Raw genomic sequence first — 21607 nt, forward strand, 5'->3', positions numbered from 1 at the left:
ATAAATGATTCATAATTCAAATTCTGCATTAAATATTATACCAAGGAAGGTATCAGACTACTCTTCATTCTATGATAAAAATCTGTTTATATTGTACTTTAAATTATTACAGTTCAATGAAATTGCTTTTTAAAGTAAAGCAAATCATAATTTAAGAAAGCATGTTCTTTGAAATGAAGACTGTGAATTGTGAAACAGTACAGTCTCCCCTAGCCATTTTAATGGCAGTTTTTCTGAAAGAAGTCTGCTGAATAATGCATATTTTAACAGAATGATAACTATTTTATTGCTCAGTTATGGCCTACTAACTTTATCTAGCTCATCTTCAACTTGACAGGAATTAAGATGAAGAACAGGAAACTCTTCTTCTTTCACTTTTTGAATGATGTCATAAACTAAATGATAATCTTCTGCAGTGACAGCTGAAAGGTTGATATGATGAGGAATAATATCCTGACTAATATTTCCCATTTTCAAAAATTTTATGATCATCTCCGAATTTCTGAAAAATAGAATAACATGAGTGAGCATTTAGGGTTCTCAGGTCTATACTTTGTATGCAGTCATGCTACTAAATGCAAATGCAAATGAAAATACATACTGTGCAATGCATTTCTCATTTATGACATTTGCTTTGAATCCTAGGACTGCAAATACCACCAATGTCGCCAGGACAGAAGTGAAAAAATTGATAAAGGACACCAAGACAGCATCAAAGTGGCAGTTGTTGTCTCTCTTGTTGTAGCTCGAAAAGGCAATGACACCACCAAAGCCCAGACCTAAGGCAAAGAACACCTGGGTAGCAGCTTCTCTCCACACCTTGGGCTCCAGCATCATTTCAAGCTGTTTAAAATTAAATATAATGAAGTCAGCTACAAAATAATATTTCAAAATAATTAATTTATATGTAACTATTCTATTGTTAAAATATATTATGATAATATTCATTCACCCAAAGAGATTATTTAACTCTGGGAGATAATCTACTCTTAGGGCAGAAATAACCATCTTTTTTTTATTTTATTTAGGAAAGAGATAAAGAATATGAATAAGACAGACTAGCAAGCCTTTACATGATTTTACTTACATGGAGATTTTCTGCTTATATAGGAATTCTAAAATATTTTAAGACAAATCACAGGACTATATGAAAGAAAAATTATCTCCAATTATTCCCCATTATGCTTCTTTTCTTTTCAAAGCAAAATAAATCAATTATCAATAAAAGTTAAATAATTACTTCACTAACCCTCCAAGTTTTGTGTTTTCTGGTGGAAATCTAATGGTTGAAACCAGTAACAATTATAAATTTCATAGAGTTGAACTATTTGTACATTACATATTCGTGTATGTATTATTTATTTACTCAAGAGTTTCCTGAAAACCTTTTCCTTCCAAATAGAAATTCAACTACATCATCTTTAAGATACCCTTTCAGACCCAAGGTTCTAATGTTCTGAATCTGTGCTGAACACATATTTCAAGTAATTGTGCTTTACTTCTTAGATTATTATCACTGTATATAATCAAAACTTTTAAATGGAACAATTAATATTAGCCATATCCAATACTGACCTCCATAAACAGTGTTCAAATTAGTATTTATCTGTTTTTACCATTGCAATGAAGTTGCTCTCATTGGGACCAATGTCGAATGTGGTTAAGAACGAGTTCCAAAGAGAGTTTCAGATCCTAATTCTGCCAATGAATAATTTTAAAATAGCATAATTTAGGGTAAATGACAGGTTCTCTCTGATTTTTCACCTTCCTTAACAGCCAGATGAGAATAACAAGAAACATATTACTTACCAGAGTGCATACCACACTTTAAGTGCTCAATAATTGATAACATATATGAACTATAGTGGCAGACACACTGATAAGCAGTTTTCATGGCCTATTTCCCTTAATATTCACAACAGCCCATGAAGTCGTTGCTGCTATTATCTGAGTCTTAGAAAGTTTAAGTAATCTGCTCAAGGTTATACAGCAGTTCTGGGGTAGAACACAGATTCCAAAATCCATGCTCTCTTAAATATTAAGATGTATTATCAACTAACTTTAGTTATTATTATTGAAAATTATAAAATGTGCTCTTGAGACATAGTCATGATTATTTTTATAATTTATAAATAATTTACTAAAATATGCATATCGTTTATTGGCCATTGCTCCATTACCATTCTACGATTAATGTTGATCACTGAAATACACTCAACTGTCTATCTCTACTTTATCCACTAGATGGCAGAAAACACCTGTTTACTGAAGACATTCAGATTACTTCCAATATCCTAACTAAATTTCCATTTACTGTTTCAGGACTATTTCCTGTGCTTAGATACTTTCTCCTCTACATAAATAATGTAAATTAAAAAGTAATTTACAACTACTTACCATTTTCATACTAACTATACATCCTACAGTGATCTAAACATAGTGTTTTATCAAGAGGCAATGAAAAATGAGCTGAAGAAAAAATTAACAACATTTATTAGTGATCTCTAGTCCAGGTTAAAAATTGTTAACTTATGTTACAATTTTAAATACTGGATCAATATAAAAGTATTATATCAAAATATTTAAATTCTAAAATATCTACTTAAATCAAATGTTTAGAAGTGTGCCACAAGCAATTGCCAATTTAGAGGATCTATTCCAGCAATTCACACAGAATCTGGTTGTTTTAAATTTGAAAACATTTTTTTCCAATTTTTGGTCATTAAGTATGACTCATTTGGAGCAGATTTAAATCATAATGGGGCTGAAATTTATTAGTCTTAACTAGTTGTTCACGGAGAAGTTCTAACAACTCTAAATGTTAAACAGGACTTTTGAACTAGCCAAGAAAAGCAGACACCAATGTCAGCATTTTTGCTACTACAGAATGAATACCAACTCACAACCAGACACACAAAGAACACAGCTTCTTTTACACAGCATCAGGGCAGCTGCCAGGAGTGACAAAGAATTCCAGAGAAGCTAATCCCTTCTGCACAAATCTCACAGCACGATGCTAGCTGCACACTCAGCCTTCAGATAGCTTCCAATTTCTGAACTAATTTTGAAATTGTATCTTTGAACAGTAGTATCTTATGTCCATATCTGATAGTATTAGCAAGCTAATAGGGATGTGTAACTTGATTTAGGTGAATAACAAAAATATATTCACCCCCAAACTTATTTTGTTTCCTGTCAAATCAATGTAACAAGTTATAAGTCTACAAGGTATGATTAACTAGGTTCAATGTGCCCAGTATTGAATTCAGCTCTACTAAGATGAATGACAGAGTATAACTCCTAAGCCCTCTATGAAGCCTGAGAATTTTCCTGAAAGGCACATAAATCTATAAAAGTTATAGAACTTCCCAAATTGACCACTATAAATGTTATTCCAGAAGGTACAAAACCTCAAAACAAAACAAAAACAAGGAAACACTGATTTTCTCTGAGACAGTGTTTTAGAATACAGTAGGGTTCTTAACCTGGGTTCATGGATTTTAGGTGATCTGTCAACCTCCTGAGACTCTAAGCAAATTAGTATGCTTAAAGTTCTTTCTGGTAAGATCTTACAGTTGGTTTTCAAAAGTTGACACAAAATGGTTAAGAACCACCAGAAGAGAGAGGAAAAAGTAAATGAAAATTTAAAAGTTCAAAATTTATCACTGTAAAACGTGGAAGTTAATTTATTATAAAAGAGAGATTTTTGAAGTTTAAATACTGATAGCCTTACTCCGAACTAAAATGGGACACTTAAAATTGGAGACAAATGGATGTAATTATAGATATATGAAAGCTCTGCTTTTTTCCCTAGGCCAGTTAAAGTACAACTATAATTTAAAAGTCTAATGTACAAACGTTAGGACAATTAGCCCTTAAGTCTAACTGTGGGAACATTTCAGTAATAAATGTAATGCTTTCATGATCATAAGCCTCACATAAAAATACGGTACATACCTTAGGGGTAAACATATGGCGGATGCCATCAAGCGAACCATTTAAAAGGAATGCTCTGATTAGGAAGCATATAAGTACCACATATGGAAACAGAGAACTAAAATACATAATCTGCAAAGAAAGAAAAATTAAAAATAGGTGAAACACACTAACAACTATATTCTTTATTTATAGTTAAGCTTGCATGTGTTTTGTTCTATAAATTGACAGTTCTATAAATTACAGTATGATTAATAAATACTATCAATTACTTCTAAAGCTATCTTTTAAGAATGGTTTATTAGTCTTGAATCAGTCTTATTTAAGTTACTATTACAGATATAATGAAATTTTTTTTTTAAAAAAACCAAACTTTAATCTCTTTTGAAATAGTCCATAGGTATGGTATAACTTGAATAGTATCGATTCTTCACTGTTCATAAAACAAGCAATATTTAAGCCAGAAACTAATAAGCACTATCTCCCTAAAAAATTCCCACTTTTAAGTAGAAAAAAAAAAAAGGACAAAATTTTTTTCTTTTAACCACAGTTCCATTATGATTCTGTAAAGCTTCCAAAATAGAGAGCACCAGAAACTAATAAGCACTATCTCCCTAAAAAATTCCCACTTTTAAGTAGAAAAAAAAAAAAAGGACAAAATTTTTTTCTTTTAACCACAGTTCCATTATGATTCTGTAAAGCTTCCAAAATAGAGAGCAGTCCCTAAGCTAAGTCTCCTCTAGAACCTGAACAGTTAACCATGTAAAGGTTTCATCTTCTGCTTCAGAACTTTTTGCTATGAAATTAAACAGGTCAGCAAATATTTATTATAGAAAAGGAACTGTCTTACCCAGACACCTAGCCACGTGGAGGCTAAAAGGTCTCGGAAATTTTTCAGGTCCAGAAGCGAACTTCTGAATTTCCCCTAAAGCTGCTCCCAACCATCTCTATTTCAGAAAATGGCCCCCCATCCATCCAGTGGTGAAGTCAAATGTCCAGATGTAGTCCTGGACTATTTGTAATATTCTCCTAACTGGTTTCTAGGTTACCACTCAGATTATGTCATTCCCTACTTAAAACACTCCAGGAATTTCTAATAGCACTGGAATAAAATGCTAATTCCTCCCTCTGACCTGAGAAGCCTTACACTGGAAGGCTTGTCCGCCAGACCCAACACTCTCCCCTCTGCTGAGCTCTAGCCCCACCCCACCCCCAGGTTCTTGCAACCCTTGAGTGTACTAAGCTCAGTCAGCCTCGGGGTCACAGCAGGGATATGCCCTGGTCTAAAGCATGGCTCTCTCTCATCTGTAGGTGACAGGCTCCTCCTCATTGTTTAAGTCTCATCTTCATCTTCTCTCCAGGTCTTCCCTGACCATCTAAAATAAGGCTATCTAGGCTATCTATGCCTTTTCCCATTCTATAGCTTCCATCTGTCCTCCTGTATGCCCAAGAACCCATGATATTACCTGTTTGGTTTTTTTGTTTGTTTTGTTGTTGTGTTGACAGCACTTAGCATGTTGGAATTGTCTTAATGTATTTACTGTGAGGCCGAGGGCCTTTTCTCTCCTATTCACTATCGTACCCCAAACACCTTACACAGGTGCTGGCACACAGTAGCTATACAATATGTTTCTGTGAAAGAAAGGGAAGGAAGTGGGAAGAATGGAGGAAAAACAGCTATGGCCAGGCAGGTAAGAGATTGAATCCAAGAGTAATTACAAACAACCTATAATATAAGGCAATACAGTAACTTGCACTTCCTCTGTAGTTTTACCAACTTAATAGTCATATTTAAACATATGCAGAATGTCCTAAGAAAAAAGTAAATATTATAGATAAAATTTTAGCATACTTAAAAATCAATATTTTAATAAAAATAATTATATTTTAATTTAATTAGTTGTAAGGAAACTTAAATTTTCAATCATTCCAAATTGGCTTAATTCTTTAATTACATTCCTTCACCTACCTTTATTGATTTCTTTATCAGAATGCTTTCAGATACTTTTTTTTTTCATTCTCCCTGCCTATTTTTAGCATTCATTAAGTTTGTCAGTCACCTTGATCTCGCTTGAATTAAAGCTCTCTGTCCTTCTATGGTTCTTCTTCACAAATCTTGAGGTGAGCTAGAAGCATGCACTCGCTTTTGCAAAATAGCTTATTTTTTTATTTTAACAGAACTCAAATTTGCTGCTTTATAGTGATTTAATGACTTCCACTAATCCTACTTATTTTAAAGGGAAAAATGAAGGTTATGCACTGAAATATTCTGGAAGGGTTGATTATGATTTTTTCCAGTAAAAATATACTTTTTACTTTATACTTTATTTTTTACTTTTATTTCATATTTTAGTATAATTTTAAATTAGGCACTGACAGAAGAAAATTTCTTTCTGTACTTATATTTTTCCAGACTGAACAACTCTAACACATCCTTCATTTGTCTCTCTTCCCTGTGTCCAATAACTAACTGATCACCGAGTCCAATTGATTCTATCATAGAAATCTCACATCTGTCCCTTTGTTTCCATCCTCAATGGCATCATCTTTCACTATGACAACTTTCCTGCTCATCTTGCCTCCAATTCTCTCTGTCAGCTCTTCCCGGCAACCCAGAAATCCTACGTCCACACTACTGCGAGAGTGATCTTTCTAAAGATCTGATGGTGTCCCAAACTACAAAAAAATCCTCATATGTTCTGTACTGCTTGCCAGGTAACAGCCCAACCAGATCCTTCTGCAATCAACATGCTTTTCATGCTTCATCTCCCACAAGCTGCATAAATTGTATGTAAAGGTCACACAGGAGTCCTCGGCAATCATTGAAGCTTTACACATGCTGTTTTCCATACCTACAATGTTCTCTTTCTCTGAACTCTCTGGTGAACTCCTCTTCAACCATCAAACCCTATCCCCAAAGGTACCTCCTTTGTGAAGACTTCCTCCAAATCCAGGCTCATTTCCATGGCTGCCTGGATGCTGTCACGTACTTCCCATATGCCTCTATTACTACACTTACTATATATATATAGATATATATTTTTTAAAGATGACCGGTAAGGGGATCTTAACCCTTGACTTGGTGTTGTCAGCACCACGCTCAGCCAGTGAGCGAACCGGCCATCCCTATATGGGATCCAAACCCGGGGCCTTGGTGTTATCAGCACCGCACTCTCCCGAGTGAGCCACTGGGCCAGCCCTACACTTACTATATTTTTAATCATCTGTCTCACCTATTAAATTGTGGGTTCCATGAGGACAAGGACTGTGGCCTAATAATTCTTGCATATCCATCAATTCCTGACACACAGTAGATACTCAAAAATATTGCACATTAAAGACAGGATTTATAGAAAGTTTTCCTCCTGTATATATTTCCTGAAAAAAAAAATCTTTATTCTGCAGTGTTTTTTAAATTATATGCTAATTATGTAATCAGACTTATGTCAAGTTTCACATCTAAATTCAACAAATATTTGAGTTCTTAAAGATGCTGAACTGAATTGAGTGATGAGATTCTAATACAGCTTCCTAAAAAGGAAGAGGGACATTTCAATTATGTAACATGGAGAAAAACAACAGTGAAGATTTTAAACAGTTAAATGGTATTAAATAGGTCACGCCCCAATACTATTCTTCTCTGAGCAGATATAATAATAATAATAATAATAATAATAATAATAATAACAACAATAATAATAATAATAATAATTAAATTCTGAGATGAAAAACATGTATCTTAAGTCAGCACTTTACAGAGGCATCCATGTTGTTTTTAAACAAATTTTTTGCATTTAATTATATGGCTCTAATCTTAGTATAACTAAATAGTGCATTGCATAATACAATTAAAAATAGGTTAAATTTAACCTAACTGGCTATATATGCCCCAAACACTTTCTCCTTACCATACTTTTCTGTTGCTACCTGAAATTATTTTATGAATTTGTTTATTGTTTGTCTGGCTCTACCATTAAAATGGAAACTCCGTGAGTACAGGCATATTGTCTGCCTTGTTCACTGTTGTATTTCCAGAGTTAGATCAGCGCCTGGTACACAGTAAGTGTTCAGTAAATATTTCTTAAATAAATTAATTAATGGCTGAATGACCCTTACATTGCCCGAAAAATACACATTTTTAGAACTAGAAAATGAAACAATGCAATATGTCCTTTGGCTAATTTTAAGACCCCCAGGTCTTACATATAACTAAATGCCTTTCACAGCAAGTACATTAAGTGAGACATTAGTTTTTTTTTAATCAATCAAAACATTGTATAAAAATATTTTCATTTTATTGAACTATTTAAAAAGCAGTAAACATATAATAAATCATTTAGTTTGCTTTTCCTTACATATTAAAATATTTATTATAAACACACCTTCAGATAGAGTCATTGTTTTTGAGGATTTTGCAGCCCAGTTTTAGCTGTCTGTCATTTATCAGTTGTTTAATTCTGGCCAATTATTTACTCTTCCTAAGCTTGTCAACTTTGCAATAAAATGGAGATAAGAACACACAAATCATCTGGGTGACAGAAAGATTAAATAAGCTAATGCATGTAAAGTACTTAGCATGGTAGTGGTAATAAGAGCAAAGTAGTACTAGTAGAAAATACTACCTTAAAGTTAGAAGAAAGCTGAGAGCCTCTCATTTCTATCCTTCATCTTTTGGGGCAGCCATCCTCTTACTAAATGCTGGATCAAGGGGTCTTGCATCCTTTGTCTGACAACCCCCAATGATGCTGAGCTCTCTACCACTGAGGCAATTAATCTCATTCTTACCAGCCTTGATTCCTGAAAAGTCTTTTGTCCTTTGAAGATTTTCCACCCTTCCACCACCCACCATGATCCCCAGTATCCTATCATAGTGCTGTTCTATGTGGCCACGCAGAACCGCCTTACTCTTCCTTTGATTCAACTATGTGAAGATTGTGATCAAAGGGCTGAGGTTTCTCTTCTGCATAATAGAGGGGAAAATAGATTTCAGTAAAATCCGGTATTGCAGATGTAGTTCAACTGAGGTGTGTTTACCTGGGCTAAAGGATGGTGACACTATCATAACCCTCTTTTAATTCATGCAGTTTCCAATTAGCATTTTGGGGTGTGTGTGTGTATGTGCTTGTGTGATTGTGTGTGTGTTTTGACCAAGTACATCATAATTTAACACAAATTATTCTATTAGCTGCTAAATCCTCTAAGTTGTTTTTACACATACTATATTTATTTGGAGGCATTTTTTGTTTAGTAGACAAACACAAAACTTTACATTGATTCTTCATAAATTTCCTCTTATTATATATAGCTGACTGTTTCAGACTGAGGAATTATGACAATTAAGACTTCTGTATCTTTGCTCATGTTACTTACAGCTAGTTTTCCCTCAGTCTGTACCTACTGAATGCTTTCTTTGAACTGTACCCAAATGCTACTCTCTCCCTGAAGTCTTCTCACTTAAACAGTAAATTTATGTATTATGTAAGTTGTATTACATTTTTCTTGAAAAAATTATATAACCTGATATAAGAAAACCCAAAAATGTTGCGATAAGGAAAGGATGAACAGTTCTTTAAATGACAATAAGACACAGCCTAAGAAGAAACAAAATGTAGTAGTAAGAGAACTTGAGTCCAAGGGTTTTTTAACTTCTGTGGTTGACCACAGTTGATAATGTACCAAATGACATTTTCTTAGGAATCATAAAAATTTGGCTAGATCTGGCTTAAGAATCTATTCCTTTATTTGTAATGCGACTATTATGTGGCTCTGACATTGTAGAAGACGTGCTCAATTGAACCAATTGATTGAAATTATTTAGTCATACAATACAGTAATATTTGTGAGAGAGTTAAATAGATACAGATGTGTTATCTATTATATTCAGTTCTTCAGAGACAACAATGACACAGAGTTTCTAGCAGAAAGGTAAATGTAAAATCAGCTAAGATTTACGAGTTAAAAAGTCATCAAGGGCTGGCTGGTTGGCTCAGTTGTTTAGAGCTCAGTTGGTTATCAACTGTGGTCAGCCCCAGAAGTTAAAAAGCCCTCGGACTCAAGTTCTTTTACTTGAAAACACCAAGCTCAAGGGTTTGGATCCCTGTACCTGCCTGCCAGCTGTCAAAAAAAAATAAAAATAAAAAGTAGTCAAATATTTTTAATTAGATACAAAGTAATAGGAAGCAAAGATGAATTAGATAGACTTCTGCCTTCAAAGAGGTCACTATTTGGCGGGTACAAATGTGATGGTGAGAGACGTTATAGTGCTGCAATTAAAGAACCTGGGCTCTCGAGGTCACTATTTGGCGGGTACAAATGTGATGGTGAGAGACGTTATAGTGCTGCAATTAAAGACAGACCTGGGCTCTCAATTTAGACAGACCTGAGTTTGACTCCAAATATCAGGACTTACTAGCCATGCAACTTTGGGCCAGTTGACTAATTTCTCAAACCTGTTTCTCAATCTGTAAAATGGGCCTGAAAGCAGCAATTACTTCTCAGAGATATTTTTAGAACTAAACAGGATAAAGTATATAAACTACTTATCGCAGTGCCCAGAGTAAAATAAACATGCAATAAATATTGGCTTCTATTATTTTTCTTGCTCTAATCATTGTCAGAATCATCTTCACCATAATTTATTATTTTTTTGTTTTGTTTCTGTGGCAGCTGGCTGGTACAGGGATTGAACCCTGGACCTTAGTGTTATTAGCATTTAACCAACTGAGCTAACCAGCCAGCTTACCATCATTTATTATTAATATTTGTACCACAACTACTACTACTATTCTCTCTCCTGCTCGTAAGTGATGGTGGGTGGTAAGAAGTTAGCCTACAAATATATATGATCAGAGTTATGCTTTGGAAAGAAAAATAATAGAGATGAACTATTAAGGACAGAGAGAAGAGCCAGCCATAAATTCTTGCTATGCTTTAGAACAAAGGCAGTGGTGATGGAAAAAAAGTAAAAAAGCAATTACTTTCCAAATGAGTCCTTTATTAAAAAAAGAAATAAAGAAATGAAGGTATCTAGAATTATCTTAATGTCTTTTTCAACTACAGCCTTTTTAACTTTTCAATTTGCCCTGGAAGGCATACTCTTTAGTCTTTCACATTACTCTGAATTCCTTGTTGGGATTAGTATATCTACCTAATGACATTCAGAGCTTTAAGAAACACTCCATGCTACACTATTTTAAAATTCTTTATGCAACTGTTCCTTAGAATACCTACAGCAGAGAGAAATTAATGCTATAAAACAAAGTAAATAAATTCTTCATTCTACCACTTTCCCCGATTTCCATGATTAGAACTAATTGGTAATCAGAGAACTAAAACATTAAAGTCAACTGAATAAATAGTAAAAAGAAAGGACTTTTAAGTATTAACAAAAATTTAAAAGATCTCCTTAAAATAAAGATTATAAATAACATTAGATTTCACTACAAAAATCCTTATATCTTTATTTGTGTCCTTTCCGTAATTTACACACATTTTTAAAGCATGACTTTTTACCAACTTTTAATTAACTCCTTAGACTGAGTGTACCCAGGAATGGTGATTAGCAGAATGAGAGGCTCTAAAATACTAACTTTTCCAGAAGACTGAATTCCTTTGATCATAGCCAAGCAAACCATGACCCAAGCAGCCAGCAAACAGACAGTCATCTTCCAGTTTAAGCCACCACTTTCAGAAATGGAACTGGAAATATTCAGTGCTTCTCTGTACCAGTAATAGGTGGTGGCAGAACTTTTTTCACATTCTGGCTCTACATCTGTAAAAAGAAAGGTAACACACAATCATTTCAGGCTATAAAAAGTAATGAGAAATATTTTTCCAGTAAACCTGTGAATCAGTTCTTAATGTTTCCTAGAAAAGTACTATCATTCTATAGCAGCATTTAAATTCACAATGAAGAATAAAAAAATTCTACTGTGCAAAAAATGTGAAAAAACAAGACATATATCCTCTTTAATATTTCTTATTATGTATGGCTCTAAAAGAAGAATATGTGAGCTTCTTATCGAAGTAATTAAAACAAATCAGGTGCACTTCCCCTCCCAACCCCAGAATTATCTGACTCCCTGAGCAGCACTGTCAAATATGCTAGCTGCTGGCTACATGCAATTTTGAAATGGGGTTAGTCTAAAGTGATGTGTGCTTTAAATGTAAGATTCATACTGGATTTCAGATTTAGTACAAGAAAAATAATGTAAGTTGTTACATTAATGTTTATACTAATTATATATTGAAATTATAATATTTTGTATATGCTGGATTAAATCAAATATTATACCTATATCTTTCTACTTTTCTTAAACATGGTTACTATAAAATTTTAAACTACATATGTGAGTTACATTCTATGTTTACTGGACATAGCTGCTATAGGGAATTATTCTTTACTTATATTCTAGGATTTATTTTCTAGGATTTTCAAAATTACGGGAAAACTATGAAACAACAAAACTAACATAACAGCAAATATTTTCATTCAAATTCTTTTTTTGTCCCCTCTTTGTTGGTTTCGATGAAAACGTAAGGCATCAATAGGATGTATAAAGGAAGACTGCCAAGGTTAACAACTGAAGGCTTACAATATTTTACCCTAATGTCATGGGGCATTTTACCCTACATGCCTTGGAAAGAGCTCGTGTAATTAGATAGAGCCAAAGTCTTTCTTTCAGAGTATGCCAATCCTAAAAGTAAGGCAAGTCTGTTATGATAATAATTTTGAAAGATTTTTCCACATTATTTTAAGAAAGAAAAATATTGAGAGCTTGTGCCTTTACCAGTCTTTCTTTTTTTTTTGGCAGTTGACCAGCACAGGTATCCAAACCTTTGACCTTTGGTGTTATAACACTGTGCTATAAGCAACTGAACTAAACAGCCAGCCCACAATCTTACCATATTCACATAAAAAAACATTACATTGTACATTTCTTACAAGTGTGTGAAGCATTTTTCACCAAAGGACACTGATCCCACGGTAAAGGCTGCTGAAAAGACTGAGAAAAATAAAACAAACTCCAGCCAATAATGACGTTGTAGTAGAGGGCCACAAAATAGCACACCTGCAAAAGAAAATAATGTGATTACATTCACCCTCTCATGACTCTTCCTTTAAAACAATGAGATTACATTCACCCTCTCATGACTCTTCCTTTAAAACAATGAGATTACATTCACCCTCTCATGACTCTTCCTTTAAAACAATGAGATTACATTCACCCTCTCATGACTCTTCCTTTAAAACAATGAAATGAAATGCATAAAATTCTATTTAAGGTTTTTAAAATCATCCTCATTTTATTTATTTGAAGGACATTATCTTTCCTAAAAAGTTAATGTCTCTCATAGGCCTTAGAGCATGCATTAACAAGATTTAGCCATATCAATATTCACAGCTTGTTTTGTGTAATAATTCATACTCCAGTAGTGTTTTTAAAAACATGTTGAAAGAACTGTGTGGAAATGCACACTCAGCGGTTTCATTTAAATGTGAATTTTTGTAATTCCAAACTCTGTAAAGATTAGCACACATCACACCAGGAAACTTACTACACAACTTGCAAATCCAATCCCGCCCAGCTTAGGGCTTATGTAATTCCATACACCAATACTGCCTCGCCGAATTCTTTGACCCACAGAAAGTTCCAGGAAAAAAAGGGGAATACCTATTACCAGAAGTAGTATTAAATATGGTAAAAGATATGCACCTACAAAGACAAGAACAAATAAAATAGATTATACTTTTCAATAGTCACAGTAGAGAATACACCACTAATTCTGATTATCTCATGAAAGACAATACTTGAATTTCTATATAGTCTAATTGTAGAAGACTCTGAAGAAAATACAATTTCATTATTTTTCATTATTTTATTTTATTTTTTTAAAATTTTTGTCCTTTTTGAGACCGGCCATACTGCGCTCAGCTAGTGAGCGCTGTGAGCGCACCAGTCATCCCTATATAGGATCCGAACCCGCGGTGGTCATCGCTATATAGGATCCGAACCCACGGCGGTAGCGCTGCTGCGCTCCCAGCGCCGCACTCTCCCGTGTGCGCCGCGGGCCTGACCCACAATTTCATTATTTTAAACTGTCTAGATTTTGAAACATGAATTCTACTGCTACAAAGAATTTCTGATAAAAAAAGTTATTATGATAAAAGTAAGGATATTGATGAATAGTTTTAGTTTCATTTTATTGCAAGGGTATAAGCTTAATTTTTCATAAAAATAATTAATTCTTTAAAATCAATTGTTTTCTGGAGTAATTTTCACAAACTCCATGAAATCATATTTGCACAATGTTTATAAAGTCATTTATTATGTTTTACCCAAAATAATTTAAATCATGCATTCCAAATCTGACAAGTTAGGGTGAACAAGAGTTTGTGGTATTAAAACTGACTTTTTTTCCTAAATAAAATAACATCATGGAAGAAGAAATAGCTGCCTAGAGATTGAAAAAAAAAAAAAAAAGGCAAAATAACTTCTATCAGAGACAGATGTCATTTTTTCCCATATATACTACATATAAAAAGTGTACTTCAGGAAACAATATTTTGTTTTCAAAAATTCTGAGGGCCGGCCTGTGGCTCACTCGGTAGAGTGCGGTGCTGATAACACCAAGGCCACGGGTTCGGATCCTATATAGGGATGGCCGGTTTGCTCACTGGCTGAGCGTGGTGCTGACAACACCAAGCCAAGGGTTGAGATCCCCTTACCGGTCATCTTTTTTAAAAAAAAAAAAAAAAAATTCTGAGAAGGGGTTATGAGAGTAATTGAGAAACTAAAACATCTAAGGTACATTGTAAAAATGTACATGAAATTATCCTTGTAGTGAAATTTCCAAATTAAAAAAAAATGTTTTCCAGCTAAACCACAAGTGAAGACATATTAACAGTAATTTAAGGGGCCGGCCCGTGGCTCACTCGGGAGAGTGTGGTGCTGATAACACCAAGGCCGCGGGTTCGGATCCCATATGGGGATGGCTGGTTGCTCACTTTGGTGAGCGTGGTGCTGACAACACCAATCCAAGGGTTAAGATCCCCTTACCAGTCATCTTTAAAAAAAAAAACAACAACAGTAATTTAAAAAATACTAAATATTTTGACAATGTTAATATTACATCTATTGATTGGATAAAAAATGTTAAATGTAAAACATTAACTCATTTCTACATGAGAATATATGCAAATTATTATTAAATAACCTTTAAGCTGGACTTTCTACATTCAAATTTCTAATCTAGAGTTTTGTCCAGCTAGTTACGGTTAAGTGTAATAGTCATGCAATGGAAGGTACCAATTCCCATTTTTAAGAAAAGGCCATTCATTATATTTTTCCTATTTAAAAAATGTGGTTAATGTAACTGAATATATTTGGGAAACTAATCAAATTGTTCTGGTGGCTGTTCAGCTGAAGAAGTAAATAGTAATAGATTTTTTTTTTCAAATTATTTATAGTAGGATCTATAAATCTCTATAATAATGACTCTAGTTCCCCTAAGTTAGTGATCAGTACATAATCTACCTTCCTGCTATGGGTTGGATATATCCCCCGAAAGTTCATGTATTGGGAACTTGGCCCCCATTGTAACAGTGTTAAGAGGCTGGGAGATCTGATTATGGCATTTAAAAGTAGGGGACTTTAGGAGATTATTGTATTATGAGGACCCTACCCTCATGAATAGATTAAACCATTAATGGGTTAAAGGCTTAATAGCTTATAAGGGAGTCATTCTGATGCCTTTGTAAGGAGAGCAGGTGAGCAAGTCATTTCTTTTGCTTACACTATGCTCACCATGTAATGCCGTGGTCGCCAACGGACTCTGCAGCATTGTCCCACTAAGAAGAAAGCCCTGAGCAGATGTGCCCCTGGACCTTGGACTCCCCAGCCTCCAAAACTGTAAGAAATAAATCTTATTTCTTAATAAATTATTCAGTTTCAGGTATTCTGTTATAAGCAACAGAAAACAGACTAATACACTTCCTAGGACTGATTTTCAGTCTTTCAGATTTAGTTAATTTTACAAAGTGCTATGTGTTGTAAAGCATGGATGTATTATTTATAACAAAAACTTATCAAAATTCAAATTCTGCAATGATTAGTTACATTCAGACACTCCTGACCTAAAAGTGTTTCCCAAAGAACTGAACGTGAATTTTTACACCTGCATCATTGGGAATCTTTCCTCAGTTTTGTGTGAATGACATGCTATTGTATATTTAGCCTTTTCTTTCAACTCAAATTATTCTACCAGTAGCCCCCCTATTAAAAACAGTCATAGCTGGGCCGGCCTGTGGCTCACTCGGGAGAGTGCGGTGCTGATAACACCAATGCCCTGGGTTCGGATTCCATATAGGGATGGCCGGTTGGCTCACTGGGTGAGCGTGGTGCTGACAACGCCAAGTCAAGGGTTAGGATCCCCTTACTGGTCATCTTTAAAACAAACAAACAAACAAAAAAAAAAAACAGTCATAGCTAAACTATAATTGAGCATTTACTATTTGTCAGGCACGTTTCTAAGCACATTACACACAGTTATTTATCTCTTACAAGAACCCAGTGAGGTGTGTACAATTGCTTACCCCACTTTATAGATGTTGTAATTAAGCCTGAAGAAGTGAGGTAGCTTGCATAAGGTCACATAATTAGTATGTAAACAATCCAGGCTTCAAACAGTAAAACTGACTTCAAAACCTGCCCTAGCATGCTCTCTTTACAATACTACTAAAGCTTGACAATCGTGCTTTAAGTGTAATATCTTTAGACAAATCAATTTATATTGGTTCTATTACTTTTTTCCTATGATTCAGAAAGTGCATCATATGATTAATGAATAAAATTTTGGTAGCCTGAAGCTGTTTGTCTAAATAGCCAGAAAATATTCCTCAAATTCCTAGAAGGCTCAATGCTATACAGCATGTTGAGTACAACCTTTGGTACTTTAACAGCCATATTGAAAAGATAAAATCCAGTGATGTTTTATAACACATGCAGTATTTCTCTCTAGTATCAGTATTTAGAAGAGGGGAAACAATGCTAGAAAGAGTATTTTGACTTTTTTTACATATGGAAATAAGATGGAGGAGTTGTTTTTGCTTATAGCCAATTACTGAATACGAAATCTTGTAGAGCTTTCCACCAAGACAGAAAGAAACTGTGCTAAATGGAAGGCAATCTGACTTTTCAGCCAAGACATCCTTTCTTAACAGGATGGCCAGAAAGGTTTACAAGATGAGAGGATTCAAAATCAGAATTCATCTGCTGCTAGTCTTGGCAAATAGAATGATTTGTTAGAAACAAACAAACAAAAAAAATAGGATATTGCATAGTTGCTTATACTTGCTTTGATAAATAATTCGTACGTGATGTTACTGGCTAGCTGAGGAGCTTACAATTTCAGTACACTGATGGGTAGTACATTACTGACTTCGTGTATTGATTCTTACCTCTCAGGCAGATTTGTCAATGCCTGGTTGAATTAACTAAAAGATATCTTAAACATATTTTGTCACCATAACACCTTAGCTTTTATCTCCTAGTGGCTAAGAAAAATTTCACACATGAGTGGTTATATTATTTCATTTGATATAGGGTTTGTCGTTTACAACTACATTAAAAATAAAACTATTTTTTTGTCCAGTCAACAAAATCATCACAAACTGGGACCAAATACCAAAACAGTCCTTATTTTGTTTGTGTGCTGAAATGTATAACTTATGGAACATTTAGTTTTTAGCCACACTTTAACAGCTTTCATGTACATAGATAATAAATTTTAAACCAAATGTTCGTTTATTTAACATTGTTTCATTTTGGTGTACTTTAGAAGTAGTATTATACATGAACAACTTCCTCCTTTTCTATATTTTTAAGACAATTTTTGCTAAGTAAGCCTTGGTAATTACATGCACAAATACCAATAGCAAGAATACAATGATCTTGCAAATGTTTTTCTTTAAAATTAAATATGCTAATTTCTTTAGAGTTTTTTTAAAACTTAATATTGTCTCCAAATACTGTAGAATTGTAAACCAAATATGTAAGATATCTAAGGATGAAGAATGTCTGGAATTACACTAATTATCTGGTTACGTTCCTTCTACTGGAATCTAAAAGTTCTGGTCAGCATTTAAAAACCATAATCACTTAAAATTACATGTCATTTTTGCTTTTTTGATGAGTGAGGCAACTTAAAATTCAGACTATTAAGTCAAGGAGAGAAAAATTTCTTTTTCATCTTTCAACAGTATTGTCTTATATTTGAGGTTTTCGGTTATTCTTCAAAGGGAATAACTGAAAGGCACAAAGGATACATTTGTTAGAAAAGTTCCAGTCAGTAATTCAGAGAAGTTTATAGCATCCAGAAAAAGAATTTGAGAATGTGTTACCCTTAAGCAATCCTGGAGTATTTGCAGCAAGACAATCTGCTCCTATGGAAACCTAATCTGAAAACAGAGCTGGGCTCACTTCCCACAAAGGAGTCTCCCTAGCTTCACAATCTGGAATTCATAGTTTCAAAAATAATAAGGCTGCAGCAATAATAGGAGCTATTTAAGATAAACAATTGCAATTTACTACAGTAATTTATTAGTTTTTTTTTTTTTTTTTTTTTTTAAAGACAACTTACCACCCCCATTCTTCTGACATAAGTATGGGAATCGCCACACATTCCCTAAACCTACGGAAAATCCAACTTGAGCCAGGATGTATTGTAGTTTATTGTTCCAGGCTGGTCTTTCATCTTCAACTTCAGATCCTTCTTCAACATCTGTATCTTTGTCTTGGGCATCAACAATTAGTTCACTCTTCTTAAAGGCATCATCAGCTGAGTCTTCATTCGAAAGAAGGTCTTTGACAGACTCAATAACCTCATCGTCCAATTCTCTTTTTACCACCTTGCTATTTTTAGGCATTGGAAAGTACAGGAAGTATTATGTTTAAAATACTCCCTTATGACAAAGTGTTAATTCTTTTTTTATAAAAAGGTTATTGAATATTAAGTAAAGACTGAGAAGGATATCAAACGATCCTTGATTCAAGGTGTAAAGTCTTATGGATCCTAGATTTGTATGTCCAATATTCTGTAGGTACGTGAAAAATTATAGGTTGACCTGTGAAGACAGTTAAAGATGAAAAATATTAAAAAGCACTGAATCACCCATTATTGTTTATTTTTATGATGAAACTTCTTTCTACAGAGTATAAAACATATGATTTTCCTTGGCCTTTCAGAGCTTAATATTTCCAGAAGTGTAAGAATTGTAAAGCACATATTAGTTTCACACATTTCCTTTTAGCCAACTTCCTTCTTCCTGCAAAAATCTGCTTTGATCTCAGATATACCCCAATGCATAATGTGTATTCTTTTCATTAGAAATTAAAACTTTGTGACTCTTTTTCTTAATTCTTTATTTCTTCCTCCCTAACTAAAGTAGATCTTTTCTTATACATCCTTTATCTTTTTCTTCATAGAATTACATAAATGATTGCATGCCAAATCTGTAAATCTGTCTTAGACATAATCTCTCCTGTTCATATATTCATCCATTCACTCATTTTATATTGTGATGAGACCTTATAGGATACAATCATTAATGAGACAAACTCATACAGTGTCTGCTTCTAGGAAGCTTATACCTAACAGAGAGAAAGGAACATCTCAAATAATACACCAAAGTGTTCAGTGCAATACTACATTGTGGAACTTAAATGACCCAATATCATTGCAGTAGGAGAGATCAGGAATGTTGGATAGAAGTGACATTAGAGTTGACCAGAAATGGAGTGAGACCACACCAACATAGGGAACACTATAAGCAGAGGCAAGAAATGCTAAAAATTCATGATATAAGTGTGAATATTCTCTTAATTCAAGAAAACACTACCATCACTTTGGGATTTTTCCCTTTTTCTACTTGTATGTGACATGTCATATCCTTTTCTCTATTTAGACACAGAACATGTAAATGTACAGGCATGTTTACAGACCAATGACACTGTCTATTTTATAGAGTTACTAAACATGTGAGTGCTTCTCTTCAAAGCTGGCTAGGGAAGCTTTAGAAATGATAACTCCCAAACATTTTGCCATTCATTGCTGAGAAAAAAAATGGAATTCTTTGATATAACTGCTATTCTATTTTCATTAAAAGTTAATTGAAAAAAAGCTATCATACTTTAATCTATAATCTCAAAGAGCAAGGCAGAGTGCTGGGCAACTCAATGGAAAAAAAAAATTCTTTAACTTGACCATGTAACTGATTTGTTGCCTTCAAGTTTGGATGATGTTTAGTTGTTTCCAAAATTAAAATATATAACCTAAGAGCAAACACTTACTCATTTAGGATTTGGTGAAGGTTAAGAGGAAACTGTGAAGAAATTCTCAAAGAGAAGCATTCCCCAAAATATTTTGTGTGATAGATACATCTCTACAATAAGTGAAAAACTTCCCACGGTGAGTATTTTAAACAGGACAACAAGGTTTTGATATGAAAATAGCTCCTGAGATTTGGGATTGTCTATTGAATTTGCATTTTTTCCCCTAGAAATCAGTTGAATAAATGAATAAAGCCAACCACGAAAAATTGCAATAAGTTAATTTTCCAAATAATTTTTGCTGGAAGAAAACAACTGGCATATAAGAAATTGTGATTTGTGAGACACAAATCATCCAGATTAAAGGTCTATATTTATTGAATTATCAGAAAAGAAAAGGCTTTGGCAGAGCAACAAATGATTCATGGATAAGAGCATTAACTTTAGTCTGACAAACATTGAATGGTGTCCTGGTTCTATTATTAATTGCGTAACTACTGGTAGTTATATCTCTCTCAACCTCAGTTTCCTCAATAAACACTGGTCTCTTATTCCTTTTGCTTCTTTCCATATGAATAGAAAGGCAAGAAATGCCCAAGTTTAGAGATACTATAATGGTAATGCAATAGTTTGAATTATGTCCCCCCAAAACTCACTGAAGCTTAAATTGTGTCCCCCAAGTTTTATGTATTAGAAACTTAACCCCCACTGTGACTGTTAAGAGGGTGGGAAATCCTATGATGGTAATTGAAAGGTGGAGCCTTAAAGAGGTGATTGGACTGTAGGACCATGCAGTAGTGAATGGATTAAAAATGGTGGTCAGGGTGTGGTTCTGAGGGCTTTAAATGAAGAGGAGAGTCTGTCTCTCTCTCTGATCTCTCTGCTTCCACTATCTTGGAATGTGAGAACCTAGGTCACTGTCAGCACCACCAAAAGGACTTCGGACTTCCCAGCCTCAGAAACTATAAGAAATAAATTTCATTTTCTTTTTAAATCATCTAGTTCCATGTATTCTTCTATAAGCAACAAAAACAGACTAATACAAGTAAAAACACCCAACATTTTATAAAGAAAAATTTTAAAAGATAGTGTTAATCATAAACCTCCCCCAAATTAATCATCACAGAAATTGTTATATTTCTTCTACACATTACAGCTCTTTGCAGGAAAAAATAGTCCAAAAAAATCACAATGAAGGAGCCGGCCTGTGGCTCACTCGGGAGAATGCGGTGCTGATAACACTAAGGCCATGGGTTCAGATCCCATATAGGGATGGCCGGTTTGCTCACTGGGTGAGCGTGGTGCTGACAACACCAAGTCAAGGGTTAACATCCCCTTACCGG

At 34.1% G+C, this 21607-nt stretch overlaps 1 protein-coding gene across 1 annotated transcript in view; it reads right to left on the reverse strand.

The window, feature by feature from the left end:
- The window catches only part of SLC6A15 (solute carrier family 6 (neutral amino acid transporter), member 15), a 24358-nt gene extending 5384 nt beyond the window's left edge, over positions 1-18974 (reverse strand). The window contains exons 1-7 of the mRNA XM_008592722.1: positions 18577-18974; positions 13495-13652; positions 12881-13007; positions 11526-11707; positions 3958-4068; positions 602-843; positions 310-502 (exon numbers count right to left, since the gene is read on the reverse strand). Coding sequence (XP_008590944.1) covers positions 310-502; positions 602-843; positions 3958-4068; positions 11526-11707; positions 12881-13007; positions 13495-13652; positions 18577-18862 — 1299 coding nt within the window. The 5' untranslated portion in view covers positions 18863-18974. The remainder of the gene's footprint in view (positions 1-309; positions 503-601; positions 844-3957; positions 4069-11525; positions 11708-12880; positions 13008-13494; positions 13653-18576) is intronic.
- Positions 18975-21607: the final 2633 nt, after the last annotated feature.

Source organism: Galeopterus variegatus, unplaced genomic scaffold (genome assembly GCF_000696425.1).
Source record: "Galeopterus variegatus unplaced genomic scaffold, G_variegatus-3.0.2 Scaffold8236, whole genome shotgun sequence".
Lineage (NCBI taxonomy): Eukaryota > Metazoa > Chordata > Mammalia > Dermoptera > Cynocephalidae > Galeopterus > Galeopterus variegatus.